Source organism: Topomyia yanbarensis, chromosome 2, assembly GCF_030247195.1.
Source record: "Topomyia yanbarensis strain Yona2022 chromosome 2, ASM3024719v1, whole genome shotgun sequence".
Taxonomy (NCBI): Eukaryota; Metazoa; Arthropoda; class Insecta; order Diptera; family Culicidae; genus Topomyia; species Topomyia yanbarensis.
Genome location: NC_080671.1, coordinates 418,923,522 through 418,936,745, shown reverse-complemented (window position 1 = coordinate 418,936,745; position 13,224 = coordinate 418,923,522). Strand labels below are relative to the sequence as shown.

General features: G+C 43.9%; 1 protein-coding gene across 1 annotated transcript in view; it reads left to right on the top strand.

Annotated features, from left to right (window-relative positions):
• Positions 1-1,114: 1,114 nt before the first annotated feature.
• The window catches only part of LOC131685212 (zinc finger protein 704-like), a 305,912-nt gene continuing 293,802 nt past the window's right edge, over positions 1,115-13,224 (top strand). The window contains exon 1 of the mRNA XM_058968778.1: positions 1,115-2,779. Within this exon, the coding sequence (XP_058824761.1) occupies positions 2,357-2,779 (423 nt within the window). The 5' untranslated portion in view covers positions 1,115-2,356. The remainder of the gene's footprint in view (positions 2,780-13,224) is intronic.

The following is a 13,224-nucleotide window of genomic DNA, read 5'->3' as shown; positions in this document are numbered from 1 at the left end:
AAGGTTACGAACGAAGGCATTCACCAACGAAATGCATTGCACAGAGAGAAATAGAAACAGCTACCCGATCAGCTGGCCTGTGTGTAAAGTACACGAGCGAATGCCGGGACGGGACCGATGCGATATGTACCACTGTACGCCGGTTGCCAGCGTGAGACAGCAATCAAACAAACATGCTCCGACTCGTTCCGTCGTTCGCGTCGTTCTGCCCATCGGCGGGCAGCAGAGCAGAGAAAAACCGGCTTCCACGATTTCCACCAGCGGCACCGTCATCATCATCATCATCGGGGCCGTCCATATCGGACCACAGGGCAGGCACGAAACGAAGCAAACCGAGTGTAGTTGGCATTTCTTTGTTTTGTTCGGTCGTTCGTACCGCGCACCACACCACACACTCTCAGGCAACTCCACTTCACACGAATGCTGCTTACCGGCCCTGATCGTCACAAGAATGAGGAGAGGAGCCGGGTCGTTCGCCGAAGCCAAGCCGAACATCTGACTTCGCTCGCTTGAATCGAAGAGTCGAAGGAATTAAATAAAGCAGCGGCAGCAGCAGGCCGAAGGAAGGAGGAATAGAAGGGAAATAAAAACGGTTCGTGGCATATATTTTCCATTATATCATTTATCTATGCTTCGAGGCAAGATTTTACACAACGGGTTCCGCACCGTTCCCCTCGACCCATAAACCGTTTTCGGTATAGGTAGGCACTGCTATTGCCACCCCCCTCCCGAGGGGGAGGAAGTTTTGGTTGGGCTGGTAGCCAGCCCGGTTTGACGGGTGAAGGAGGAGGAAGCTTTTATGCGCGCGTGTGTGTGTAGCTGTGTATGCCCTCGGGATCAGTACAGGGAAAAAAGTTGAAAACATAGTCGGCCTTGTGTTGGTGAGCGAGTAGTTGTATGTTCGTACATACGAACGTAGCAAACGGTTGTTCGCTTGTGTGTGAGCGCTCGTTTGCACTCGTTCGCTCTCTTTCGCTCATTCTCCCGCTCTCTCTCTCTTTCTCTTCGTCGTCTTCCTCGCCTTCGTCACTGCTGACTGCTGCCAGCAGACGCTGAGCTGTGTGTTGTTTACTAGCAGCATATTTGATTCAGTTCTCAGTTGTTTTTCGTGTCGGATAGTTGTCACTCGTAAGCGGCTCTTACTCTAGATTTTGAGAAGAATTAAAGCAGAAGTTAGTGTGCATTTTGTAGTCCTGAATAAGCAACAGCAAGTGTGCGTTCGGTGTGCGGTTAATTGTGAATGAAAACACGGCCGTCCCCGCACAACGTTTTTTTCTGCGTGTGCTGCTGCGTTTCGGGGGGAAAGGTGATTTTCTCGCAAAACAATAGTGCTTTTGTGTGTTCTGAAAAAAAAAATAAGGGAAACCCTCCCGTTTTTTCTTCTGACAAGCAAGGTGTCGATTGAAAAAAAGGTGTGAAGGACAACGGTGGTACCCTGGAATCGGGTCAAACAAGTGCATTTGTGTTGTTAATTTTTATGTGTTCTGTGCATTCTGACGTACTTGAACCTGGCTTTGGACAGACAAGACCAACTGTGCGTACTAATAATAATAAAAATAGTAATCAGTGTTAGAGGTAGCTGATAGTCCTGGAAGAATATTCCAACCGGATCCCGCTCGGAATCGTGCAGGCGAAATATGATTTGGGGCAAATTACAAGCGAACAATCGTATTCCCATCCAAGATGTGCCGACTGATACTGTTCAAGTGACGCGTTCGCAGCTGATGGTCGTTGCTGCTTTGAAACCGGAAGTCGTCGAATCGTACGAGCCTGGATTTAGTGGTCAACGGGTACCGCAGCTGATGATAGTGCCGGAGGCCAGTCGGAAAAGTTCCATCACCGAATCGTACTACAATCTGGACAAGGTTCTGTCGTGAAGTGACAGCCCGGTACCGGACCCGCTGGTCGTTCAGGACGGACGAACGAGAGTTCAGAAGTGTAAAAAGAAAGTTGCGAAGAAGGGGAGGAATCGGAAATCGGTCGGCTCGACGCCCCTCCGTAGATGTGTACAATAGAAAGCTATCAGACGATATTATTACGAGTAAAAGTGATAAAGTAAAACTTGTTGAGAGTAAAAGTTGTTACGAGGCGAAAAATTTCGAAGCACAGTGCGGAAACCTGTTGAAAAAGAGAGAAGAAGAATCGTGATCGAAGCTTGTGAAGCAAAGAGTCGAAAAGTTGCAACAAAAAGAGGTTGATTAATTGCGTTTGTTATTTATCCGTATATTTCTGTTTTCTGTTGACGTAACCGAAAAGTGTCAGTGCTAAGCCGCGCGCCCCCTTTTCTGTGTCAGTATCTGTGTTTTTTTTTTCGAGTCAGTACGAGTGCGTGACCAAAGTTGACCCCAACTCACTTATGAAAAAGTACTTCCTGAATAAAATGTCAACCGGTAAGCGCTTGGCAAAACGCTCCATCATCGGTACCCGGGTGTGTGCTCCGGGCGCCGATGGTATCTGGTACTCCGGGGTTATCCAGGCGGTTAAGACCCCACCCTCGGCGAACCAGAAGGACAACACCAACTGTATCAATCTGACGCCAAACACTCGCTACTCGGTACGCTTCGATAGCAAACAGGACATCTCGCGCCGCGGTTTGGCCCGGGAATTCCGCGAGAGTGAGCTGATCGGGCCGGGCTTCAAGACCATCATGGACGTCCGGCTCAAACCGGGTCAGAAGGTGTTCCTCACCTACAATGGCCGCGAGAGCGCCGGCGAGGTGCTACAGCATGATGATCTGAAAGACGAGATTACCGTTAGGATCGTACCCGTTGGACAAGAGGTAAGCAGCGTTCAACAACCTACTTTTTGTCACACACACAGGGGTAAACCCTTTCGGTGCCAAGGTCGTTTCGAAAGTAGGTCCTTTCCTGTAAGGACACCCTTGCGAAAGCCCAACGTAACCTAGAACGGTGACCTCGCCGTAGAAAATTCACGTTGGTGCCGCAAATTCCGTGACCAGGACCAAAACCTGCGCCGAAAGGGTTGACTTTTTTTATTTATACTCGTCCGAACAAAAAAAAAACAATCACGATTCTCCATCGCTTCTCGCCTGCTTCGCTCACCGCCAGCGCATAAACACTGACTAATGACCTCGATAGGATTTCTTGAATTAAATTAAGCCGCCGCGTGAAGCGCGTTTCTCTCTGTGTGTGCACGCTTCGTCCGTATTGTATGTAGATGATTGTAGCTGTTGAGCTGGCCGAGGTGAAAAAACAGTTACTTCTGGACTTCCTCATTTGCGTTTCGTCGTCGTTCGTGGAGGCCTCGTCGCAATCGAAGTAGGCCACGCCGAAGACACTCGCAATTAAACAAAAAAACCTTTAGAACGCAAAAGTTTGGAAGTGGTCCTCAATCAACGAAAACGTCGCCACAAAAGTGCGCCATTCTTGATTCCACTGCCTAGAACGGGGGGCCGGGGACGGATCGGTTGTAACCCCACGGAAGGGGTAACCACTCGCTTATTACACAAACCGTGAGCACTGTGTCGCTGCCTCATCGGCACAAGCGCGCTGCGTGTAGTTCTTTTTTTTTGGAAACTGGGTCAAGGAGGGAGATTCATGTAAGAGTTCGCGCCTCGATTGTCGAAACTAGGTCAAAACTCACAGTCAGCCACCCCACCATAGCGAACCGAAGTATGCAAGCAGTAAGCGAGCGGAGCAGCATCGTCACAACGCAACGGTGTAGTGTAGTGTGTCGGGCAGCATAGAACTCACGCTTGCCGAACGAGCGAGTGAGTGAGTGAGTGACTGCCTGACTGGGTTGGTTTCCTTTCCTCCAAACCTCCTCGTCACAGCAATCCCACCGCGTGTACACGTAATAGATAGCGAGAGTGTGACCGAATATGCGCTTTTTTGTTGTTGGATTTTTGGAGAGTGCTTATTACATACCGACTCCAACTCCGGAGCAGTAGGCGGATTTTAGCTTTCCGTTTTCATACCGTGGTTTAAGCTGGGATCGAGTGCGATTCGGTATAGATTGGGGATCAACTCCAACGTTGGTAGGGGATAAGAGTGTGCCGGGGAGGAAACAGAACAGCATTTGCGCACGATTATCGAAGTAACAGCGGGTGCGGGTCAAAAGCTGCAAAGCAAACACAGCAGGCGATGCAATTTGGACTAAATTGGTGGCCACCGTTCTGCTGTGTCTAGAATTTGACCTGATTTTTGGTGTGGCCTACTGCTGTATGCCCGAAGGGCAATTTTATGCAAGAGACAAAGAGGGAGCCCGAAAGAGCAAATACATAGTAGTTTCATCCCCTCGGCGTTGCCATTTGGATTTGGGAACGGAACGACGGGAGCGAGATAATGGATCGATAATTCCTGGCAGTCGGTTGGTGTGCTTTTCCGAATTGGGTCAAGGACTGGAAAGGTTATATGAAGGGCGAAAACGGGACGGTTTTGGGCCGAAAAAGCAAAACCAGTTGGCGACAGTTGCCAAATATGGTGACATTTTCCAGCGGGCTGGAGTTGGCTTTTGCACTTTGCCGGGGGAATCCAATTACTCGCTTGAATGGTGTCGGGCATTCAAATAACTAGGGAGATTAGTTTATCGTTAATTGTGAGGGGCGTGTCGCCCACCTGTGCCAGTTGTGAAGTGCACGTGTGGGTTTTTCGATTTGAGTGATAAATTACCATGGATTCTTTGTTGAAGGAATTGAATTATACAGAGGAAATACATGCAATACACCCTGGTCTGGTGGTTTGGAGGGTAAGACGATGATGTAATAAACCATGCGTCATATGTTTGAATCCCAGTCAGCAAAGTCTCTTAGTGGTTAGTAGGATTGTAGCCCTGTAAGAACCGACTGCCAAGTTTGTTAAAAAAAAAACAAAAGGTCAAGTTCCGCAACGGAATTTAGAATCAAGGTTTGCTGTTTTACACAACCAATTAGATCAAATGGTGACATATAGATCATAGTAGCCTAGCTGTTCATCATTCAATTCTTCACAACTTCAAAATTGGTACAAATGTGTCAACGAGCAGGATCTGAAAGTGTGAAAAATGGTAGACTTCTTCTGTGCTATGACCATCAAGTTGATTAAAACGGTATTCAAGAGTAAGCAAAATTTCTTTTTTCAACCAAAGTGGTAGTTTGAGTAAAATTTGTAGAATATCTCATCCGAACTCGATGCAATATGAAAGCATTTATTACTGACTGAACGACCGGGATTATTTGCAGTGGGTAACGAAATTCCATTGATTTCCCAGGGCTTTTCTGTTAGGGGAAACTTTGACACTGCAACCATTATTCATGTTATCTTTTGCTGGCACAGGCACAAATTGCCCAAATCTTTTGTAGTTTAAAGGGAGTTGTTTGTCCACATATGTAATCCCATTCGGGCACTACATTATTTATGCAGCTTAGAATCCGCTTGGGACACATATGCCTCACATCGCTAGGTATCATGATATATCTTCCGAAATAAAGTTAACTTTGAAAAAATGAGGCCGAGGATATATTTCGAGCTCTCGGGCTCGTGGCAATAAAGTGGACAAATGAATTAAGGCTTTAAATTAAATATTTTTTTTCCCAGGATATTTCGAACTGAAATATATTTTTTTAGACTGATCCAACTGTAACTGTTAAGCTTGGTTCTCTAAAGGGCTCCCTGTCAGAATTACTCACTACACTTTCAGACGAGACGGGAGATGTCACCCACTTAAACACTGTTTAAGGCACACTTGCAGCGGGACGTGATTCTGATTGCGAAATTTGGTGTACGGCTGATATGCGGACGAGGAGAATTCATGATCGCGTGGAAACGAGCGTTTCTATGATCACTCTTGTGACCGCGTTTATAAATTTGTCAGTGCTAGAATGCTCATTCAATCACCGGAGCGTTTTCAAGTTCGCGGGGTAGATTTACATGGGATGATCAAGGAAGGCCTCGAGCGTTTGTATGTTTATGCATTTGATCGCGTGGGCGCTTGTATATTGTGTGTGTTAGCGTGACGTGTATAAATTTGATTTATAAGAGTGTGGCCATTTGAATATTCGTGTGGGTTCTTAAATGATCGCGCAGACCGTGAATCTGATGCTTAGTTTTGAGAATATGGTTCAAATAGTAGAAGAGAGTGAGTATCCTCATATCAGTAGTTTCCTGTTAAATCTCCATGAAATTTGGTGTCTAGTAAATATGAGCAATTTTGAGGGTGGTCCTAATAAAGACATGGACCTAGACTACTAGGAGCGACACTAGAGGCATCCGGACGTTACGACTTGAGATCGGGTTCATGTATTCGTAGGTATTAAAAAGTTCACCTAATCACAGTGGTGTTTTATGTTTGCGAGATCACGAACGCTGATTTGCGTGGATGATCGCAATAGTACGTTTGCGTTGTATTATCGCGAAGGTCTCGAGCGTTTATTTTAGATAAGAGGTTGATTGCATGGGTGTGTGTGTCGCGTACATAAATTCGTTTGTTGTTGTTTATTACAACTTTAATCATCGCGGATCATTCGCTGATAATGATGGCGTCCGGCGTTCCCTCCAGAGTTATCGTGATATTTGCAGTCGTCGTGGGGTTGGCTAATTTGTTCGATGATCCGCGGGAAACTTCCCCACAACTCAGCGCGATGTGTTTGGTTTTCGTCTGCGTTTTCTGTGTCATTAGATGTCGTCCTATAATCCGTCATCCTTGATGAAGGACATCAACATTTGCTCCTGGACAGGAACTTTCAAGATGATGTCTCTGATCGACCGCAGCATGTCGTATTGTTGTCGTAGGTTTTCGAGTTTCTTACCGTTGCGCAGGATGTGCTCGACAGCCAAGCGCATGTTGCTAGGGATACATTTTGGGATGGGGTTGTTAGCTATTCTGTGCGCGTGAGTCAATCTGGTGTGGCCGATGTGAAGTCGGGAGAGATCTTTTACTCACTCTCTCTCTCTCTCTCTCTCTCTCTCTCTCTCTCTCTCTCTCTCTCTCTCTCTCTCTCTCTCTCTCTCTCTCTCTGCTTGTCGCATTAGGACCAGACGTCGGGCGTCTTGCGTGTAATCGCAGGAGCTCCGCCAGTGGTTAATGAAACTGGTTTGAATGTTTGTGTTGAGCTCTAAAATTATATTTGAGCAAGGTCTTCATCTCTTCAGAATCACGGCACTTGATCAACGCACCGGGCTGAAGCTGGTCCAAAATTGGGAACACTACTTGTCAACACACTAAACGATTTCCAACTTGCGATGTCCCGTAAGCGAAGTGAATCTGTTTTTTTGTGGGTTATTGATGTTTCCACCGAGAGTCGGGCGCTGGTCCACCTTCCGTGGGAGGCCAGTCGATCTGCGTCGATATTGCCTATTATACGGAGAACGAGTCGGTAAAGAAGATCGTCGGGGTGTCGGTGGATTTTTTATTCATTGCTACTGCCAGGGCTCTACAGAGAAGACTGATCACGAGAAGTGCAGGCACTGATCCTCATTCTCACACCATCGTCGACCTTGGAGCCATTGGTGAATATTGACACGGTTGGAAGCATCGCCTGCTTTGGCTGTAGTCGATGATGTGGCCCGGGACGTTCCAGGCACGATGTCTCAACCGATGTAGGCAAGCAATGGGCGGTAGTGAGTTATTGGTGCACTGGTGTGCGGAGATTCGTGGCCATGGAAAGATTGGACTCACTTGATAGCAGGTCGAAGGCTAGTCGGACGGCTCCGTGATACAGTGGGTCGAAGATCTCAACCAGTCCAGCTAGGTTGCGACAGGTCAATTCCATCCCATAATATATTCTGCGGTGGATGAAGACGCGGCTTCTGTTGATTGCGGCTACTCTGTTGTTTTTGAGGTGACGAGAACAGATCGTTCGAACAGCCGCTTTCGGCTCTCGCAATCGCTCTTTACTCGCTGGAAATATTGGACGAAAGTCGCTTTCCTGTCATACCGAGAATCCCGTTGAGCGCGACCGATCTGGCATTTGCGGGATGAAAGGATCAGAGAGTGATCGCACACGTAGAACCGGTGGTATTGAAGCCGGTGGTTAGGGACCATCCTCCGACTGCGCTGACGGCGGCGGGTACGGGAGATTTTCCAGGGCGACTAGGATGATGTCGTCCGCGTAGACGAACACGTAGCTTCCTTTGGGTAGTAAAGCGAAGATTGTGTTGATCCTGACTAATAATAGCGCTACAGCGAGCGCTTCTCCTTGTGAGAATCCGTTGGTTTCCCAAAATTCGTCGGAAAGTTCCGAAGTATACCTGTCATCACCGGTCCGTTAGGTAGTTTTGTATGAGGGCTCCGAGATTTTATTTGGATGCCTTATCGGAGTAGCTCTCGCAGTACTCCTTCGCGCCAGACTGTGATGTGGGTTTTCGCCACGTCCAAGCTGACGGTGTCGGCATGTAAGTTTTTCACCCCTGGGATCTCTAGGCAAGTTAATGAAGAAGAAGGATCTCTAGGAAAATTATTGAAGAAGAAGTTCCATTGTGCAATTTGTCACCAGCGGTACAAAAAGTCGAATTGGCAGATAAACCATTTCGAAGAGAACATAATTAGAGAATATAGACCCGGCGAAAATCACACGATACGAGCCTGAATAAGCATAGGGCATTTTCCGTCTCGTATAATTAATCCTGAATGTAATCGTTTGCAATCCAATAGCTCCCCTGACTGCAGTAGGTGGTCTTAAAATAGCCAACCCCGTGCTCTAGAAGATCTACGCATGTCAAGCTCGAATCTGTGACTACGCCATTGATCCCAACTATGTGTGCTGATACAAAGACACGGTCAGGATCTGGTATCCTTCAATGCCCTTTGCTTGCTTTCAACTAGAAACCATAATCCTGAGCACTATACTATATGTCTCTTTAGCGAAAAAATATTGCGTAGAAACCAAATTCTCTTTATTACGAAGAAAACCATATTTGCTCGTGAAGAGTACAATATCTATGGCTAAATTAATTATGGAATTTGCCTTTCGGCTTCGTTTCATCAGAATCTCCGTTTTTGATCTAACCAAAAAAATACGAATTTGAAGACACAAATTAAAGACAAAATAGAAATTGGAAAGATTCAGGGAACAGCAAAAATGCAGGCACTTTTCTTTACAGAAGTGTCGTTTTCCGCCCGGCAATGGAAATAACCTTTAACAACAAAAAGACGCATTTTTGTTTCACTCAAACAAAGAATTTTCAATCACATTGAAAAGTGAAGAAAAGCTATACGCAGCGCTACACTGTATACTCGTCCGAATTAAATTGCAGTTGTGGAAATGATTTTGAAAACTTAATTCTAATTTAAATTACTTCAATGCACAGAAAATAACAAATCATTCCTTCGATCAAAAAATCAAACTGAATCTCCAAGTATCCATAAGTATTAAGACAGTGCACAAAACTGGCTACACATTTGCGCTAATGTAGCAAGAAAACCCCATTTAAGCATTTACAATGCGATCAAGCTCTACATTGGCATCGTAAATGCATGAACACCGAAATGCAGTACTATATACTCATGTATACACAGCTGATGTAACGCATACATGTATATATGCTTTTCATATGCTTTTAGTGCTAGTAAAAAGCTAACGTAAAACTAGTATAATGGTAATATAAAGCTGTGGGTTAATTCGTTATGAATTGCTATTGAGAATTATATTTGGAATATTCCATTGTATTCAAACATATGTAATATAGCCAAGGCAACAAAAGAAGCGTAGTTGCCGTGAATCTCGCGCCGGGGATTAATTATTTTTTTGCATATCTTTGGAAGGGTTTTTGATTACAGTTCTGAACAGTATTTAAAATTTCTTCCATGTTGTACCAGATATAGAAAAACAAACGTGGCAAACTTCGCGGAAAATGATAACCAATTAGAGCTGAATTTTACCGATTTCACCTTTTCTCGCATTATATCAGCATTAAATCTCTAACACTTCATATGCACTCTATATGCAGAACTAAAGCAGATATAAGTCTACGTTTTAATGCTCACTGGGTAATCGGATTATTCACCTCATCACCCAAATATTCACCTAAAATAGCCACTTTATTGCATGATTTAATTTCACTTTTGTATGTAAATTGTTTTCTAACTCGGTTACTTTTTTGTCAAAATATCATAAATCATCAAACTCAAAAAAGCCACCATCAGATGGAGATCCTACCAGAGGATGCGAGAGAACATAGTTCCTTATCAAATGGCTTTCATATTATTGCTATTAACAGAGGCTCAAAATGGACCCACAAACAGCAGCATTTACACGCAATCCGCCGGAACAGAAAAACTTGTCCAACATTGGTCGACATTGGTCCGATGTTTAGCCATATTTGACTGACATAGCCCCAAAATTGATCCCACATTTTCCGATGCAACAATTGTCCGACACTGATCCAATATTGGCCCAGCATAGGTTCAACATTGATTCGGCTTAGTCCAATAATGCTCCAACATTGGCCCACATTGGTCAGATATTTATCAAACATTTGTCCGGCATTGGTTCGACATTGGCCCAACGTTAGTCCAATAATGATCAAATGTTGGCCCGGCATTGACCCAACATTGATCTAACATTTGTCCGATATTTTTCCAACATTGGTCCGACAGTGTTCTAACATTTATCCTCATTCGACATTGGTCTAATATTGGCTCGGCATGGACCCAATGTGAGTCCGACGTTGATCAATCATTGACTAAACATTGGTCCAATATTTCTAAAATTGGTCTTACATTAGTCCAATACGTTGGTCCAACATTGGTACGATATTTATCCGATCGACATGACCCTACATTAGTCCTATAATGGTCCAACATTGATCTGGCATTTGTTCGATATTTGTTCAACATTGGTGTGACATTGATCGGACATTTCTCCAACATTGGTCCTAAATTATCCCGATATTGGTCAAATATTGGTCCACCATTGGTAGACATTGTTCCGATTTGTATGACATTGGCTTAACATTGGTCTAACGCTGATCCAACATTGGTGCGCAAATGATCCAACATTTGTCTCTTACTGGACCGATATTTGTCAGACATTGGCCTGATATTCGTCAGACGTTGGTCCGACCCTAATCCCACTTTAGTCTGACATTGGTCCTACATTTGGTCATTATTGGTCCAACAATCGCCTCCAATTTTCAGCTTAAAATTTGACATCCAAAATTTGTAGCCTCAAATTTGTAGTCTAAAATTTGAAGTCCCGAGTCTGTATTTTAAATTTGAAGTCACAAAGTCCTAAATGTGTAGCCTCAAATCTGTGGTCCCAAATATGAAGTACCAAATTTGAAACATAAAATTTGAAATTACTTTGGAAGTCCCAAACTTTAAACCATCAATTTCAGGTCCCAGATTTAATTTCTCAAATTAGAAATCTCAAAATTGCCAATTTTAAAGAACCCAATCTGTAGTTTCAAATCTGAATTAGCAAATATGAAATCTCAAATTTGAAGTTCCAAATTTGAAGTCTCAGATTTCTCATCCCAGATTTGTCGTCATAAATTCGTAGTCTCAAATCTGAAGTCTCAAATCTGAAATCCCAAATTTGTAAACAAAATCTTTCCTAAAAAATTTTAAATTTAAAATTCAATTTTAGGTCCCAATTTTGTAGCCACTAACTTTAAGCCCCCAAGGTCTCAAATTAGCGGTTCACAATAAGAAATCCCAAATTCGTGAGTCCCTAATTTTTAGCTTCAAATTTAAATCATCAAGCTCAAAAAAGCCACAATCAGACCAAGATGCGAGAAAACATATAGTAAACTAAATTTGTTTATCAATTAGCTTTCATATTACTGTTGTTGGCGAAGACTCAAAATGGACCCACAAACAGCAGCATTTACGCACAATCCGCCGGAACAGAAAATCTAATTCCACCGATAACATTCGGTTTCATAATAAATACTTGCAGCTTGAAGCCGCCTGATGGTCGTATTACTTATTTTAGACATTGTAGGAGAAACGGGACGTTTCCCTCAAGCAATTACCATGAATATAATGTTAATTCAAATGATTATTAAGTTTTTTTGTGCATGTACATAGAATGAAAATAATGAATGGAAGCCATAATTGTTTTATAATAGGATAAATAACCTAATGGATGTAATGGAAAAAATTGTTGTAATGAATATACTAGAAATAAACTATTTATTGTAAATACTGTATATTATGTATATACTATAATCAAGTTGGTCTGCCAGATACTGATGAGACGAGCTCGAAATCCTTGTTTTTAATCTAATTTTATCTTTATAGAAAAATATAGTGAAAATTAGATGGTAATGACCGATAGTTCGGTAAATAATGATTGACAAACAACTTCAAACTAATTAGGCCGAAAAGTGAATGGACTCGAAAGCTATAAAAATCCATTTCCATCGCTTAAAAATACCCGTCTCATTACCCTACACTCCGAAATCAAAAAGTACAGGCAAAACTAAAATAAAAACAATACGAACCAATTACCCCGCTAAACGCCACCAAGCCAAGTTCAGTGACCCTTTAGACACAGCACAGCAACTGGTGGACGGAAATCAAGAACACACCGAAGAAGCCAAAAGTATAATGGTTTGCTATACATTTATTCAGTTCAGTCCAATTGTTCCCCCTTTTTTCCCGACATAATTCCTGCCGTTTCCTATCACCGTCGTCGATCGTCGCGGGGTGATCGAATCGAAGCCCGGTTGTGAAGGCGAACCAACTACGTACATACACGTACGTATGTATGTACCAGGATGACGCGGTTCCTCCCCTGGGAATATTTTTACACCACTTTAAATACATTTCGCACTGGGCAACCGAGCGGCGGTGGCAATGCTCTCTCTACCGCGATTGTGATTCCTACCTATTACCGACCGCAGAGCACACTAGATGCACCAGCACCACCACCACCGGGAAGATGATGATCAGCATCCATGAAAATAGCCGCGACCGTAGCGACTGACTGGGTGTCAGTGCAGAACCGGGACAGCCTATTGAGATATCTGACGTTTGAAATACGCTCACTGAGATCTCGTGAATTTTATGCGGTCACCCTCCCCGCAGGCCCAATCCTAACTTCCAAGTTGTTGATTACTAGATTAGTATTTCGCAAATGAAATCTTACTCCCGAGCTGTCAAAATCCTACCTTTGATTGGGTGTAAAGTGAGACCAGTTCCCCCGTGCGGTCACACAGCTATAATGTTTACAGCTAAAGAAGCATTTCACGGATTGTCACTTTCAGTGGAAACTTAATATCTGAAAGTTGACGCTTCTCCCGGGACATCGCCGGACAGGGAAATCGAGTCGTAAAAGGGAAA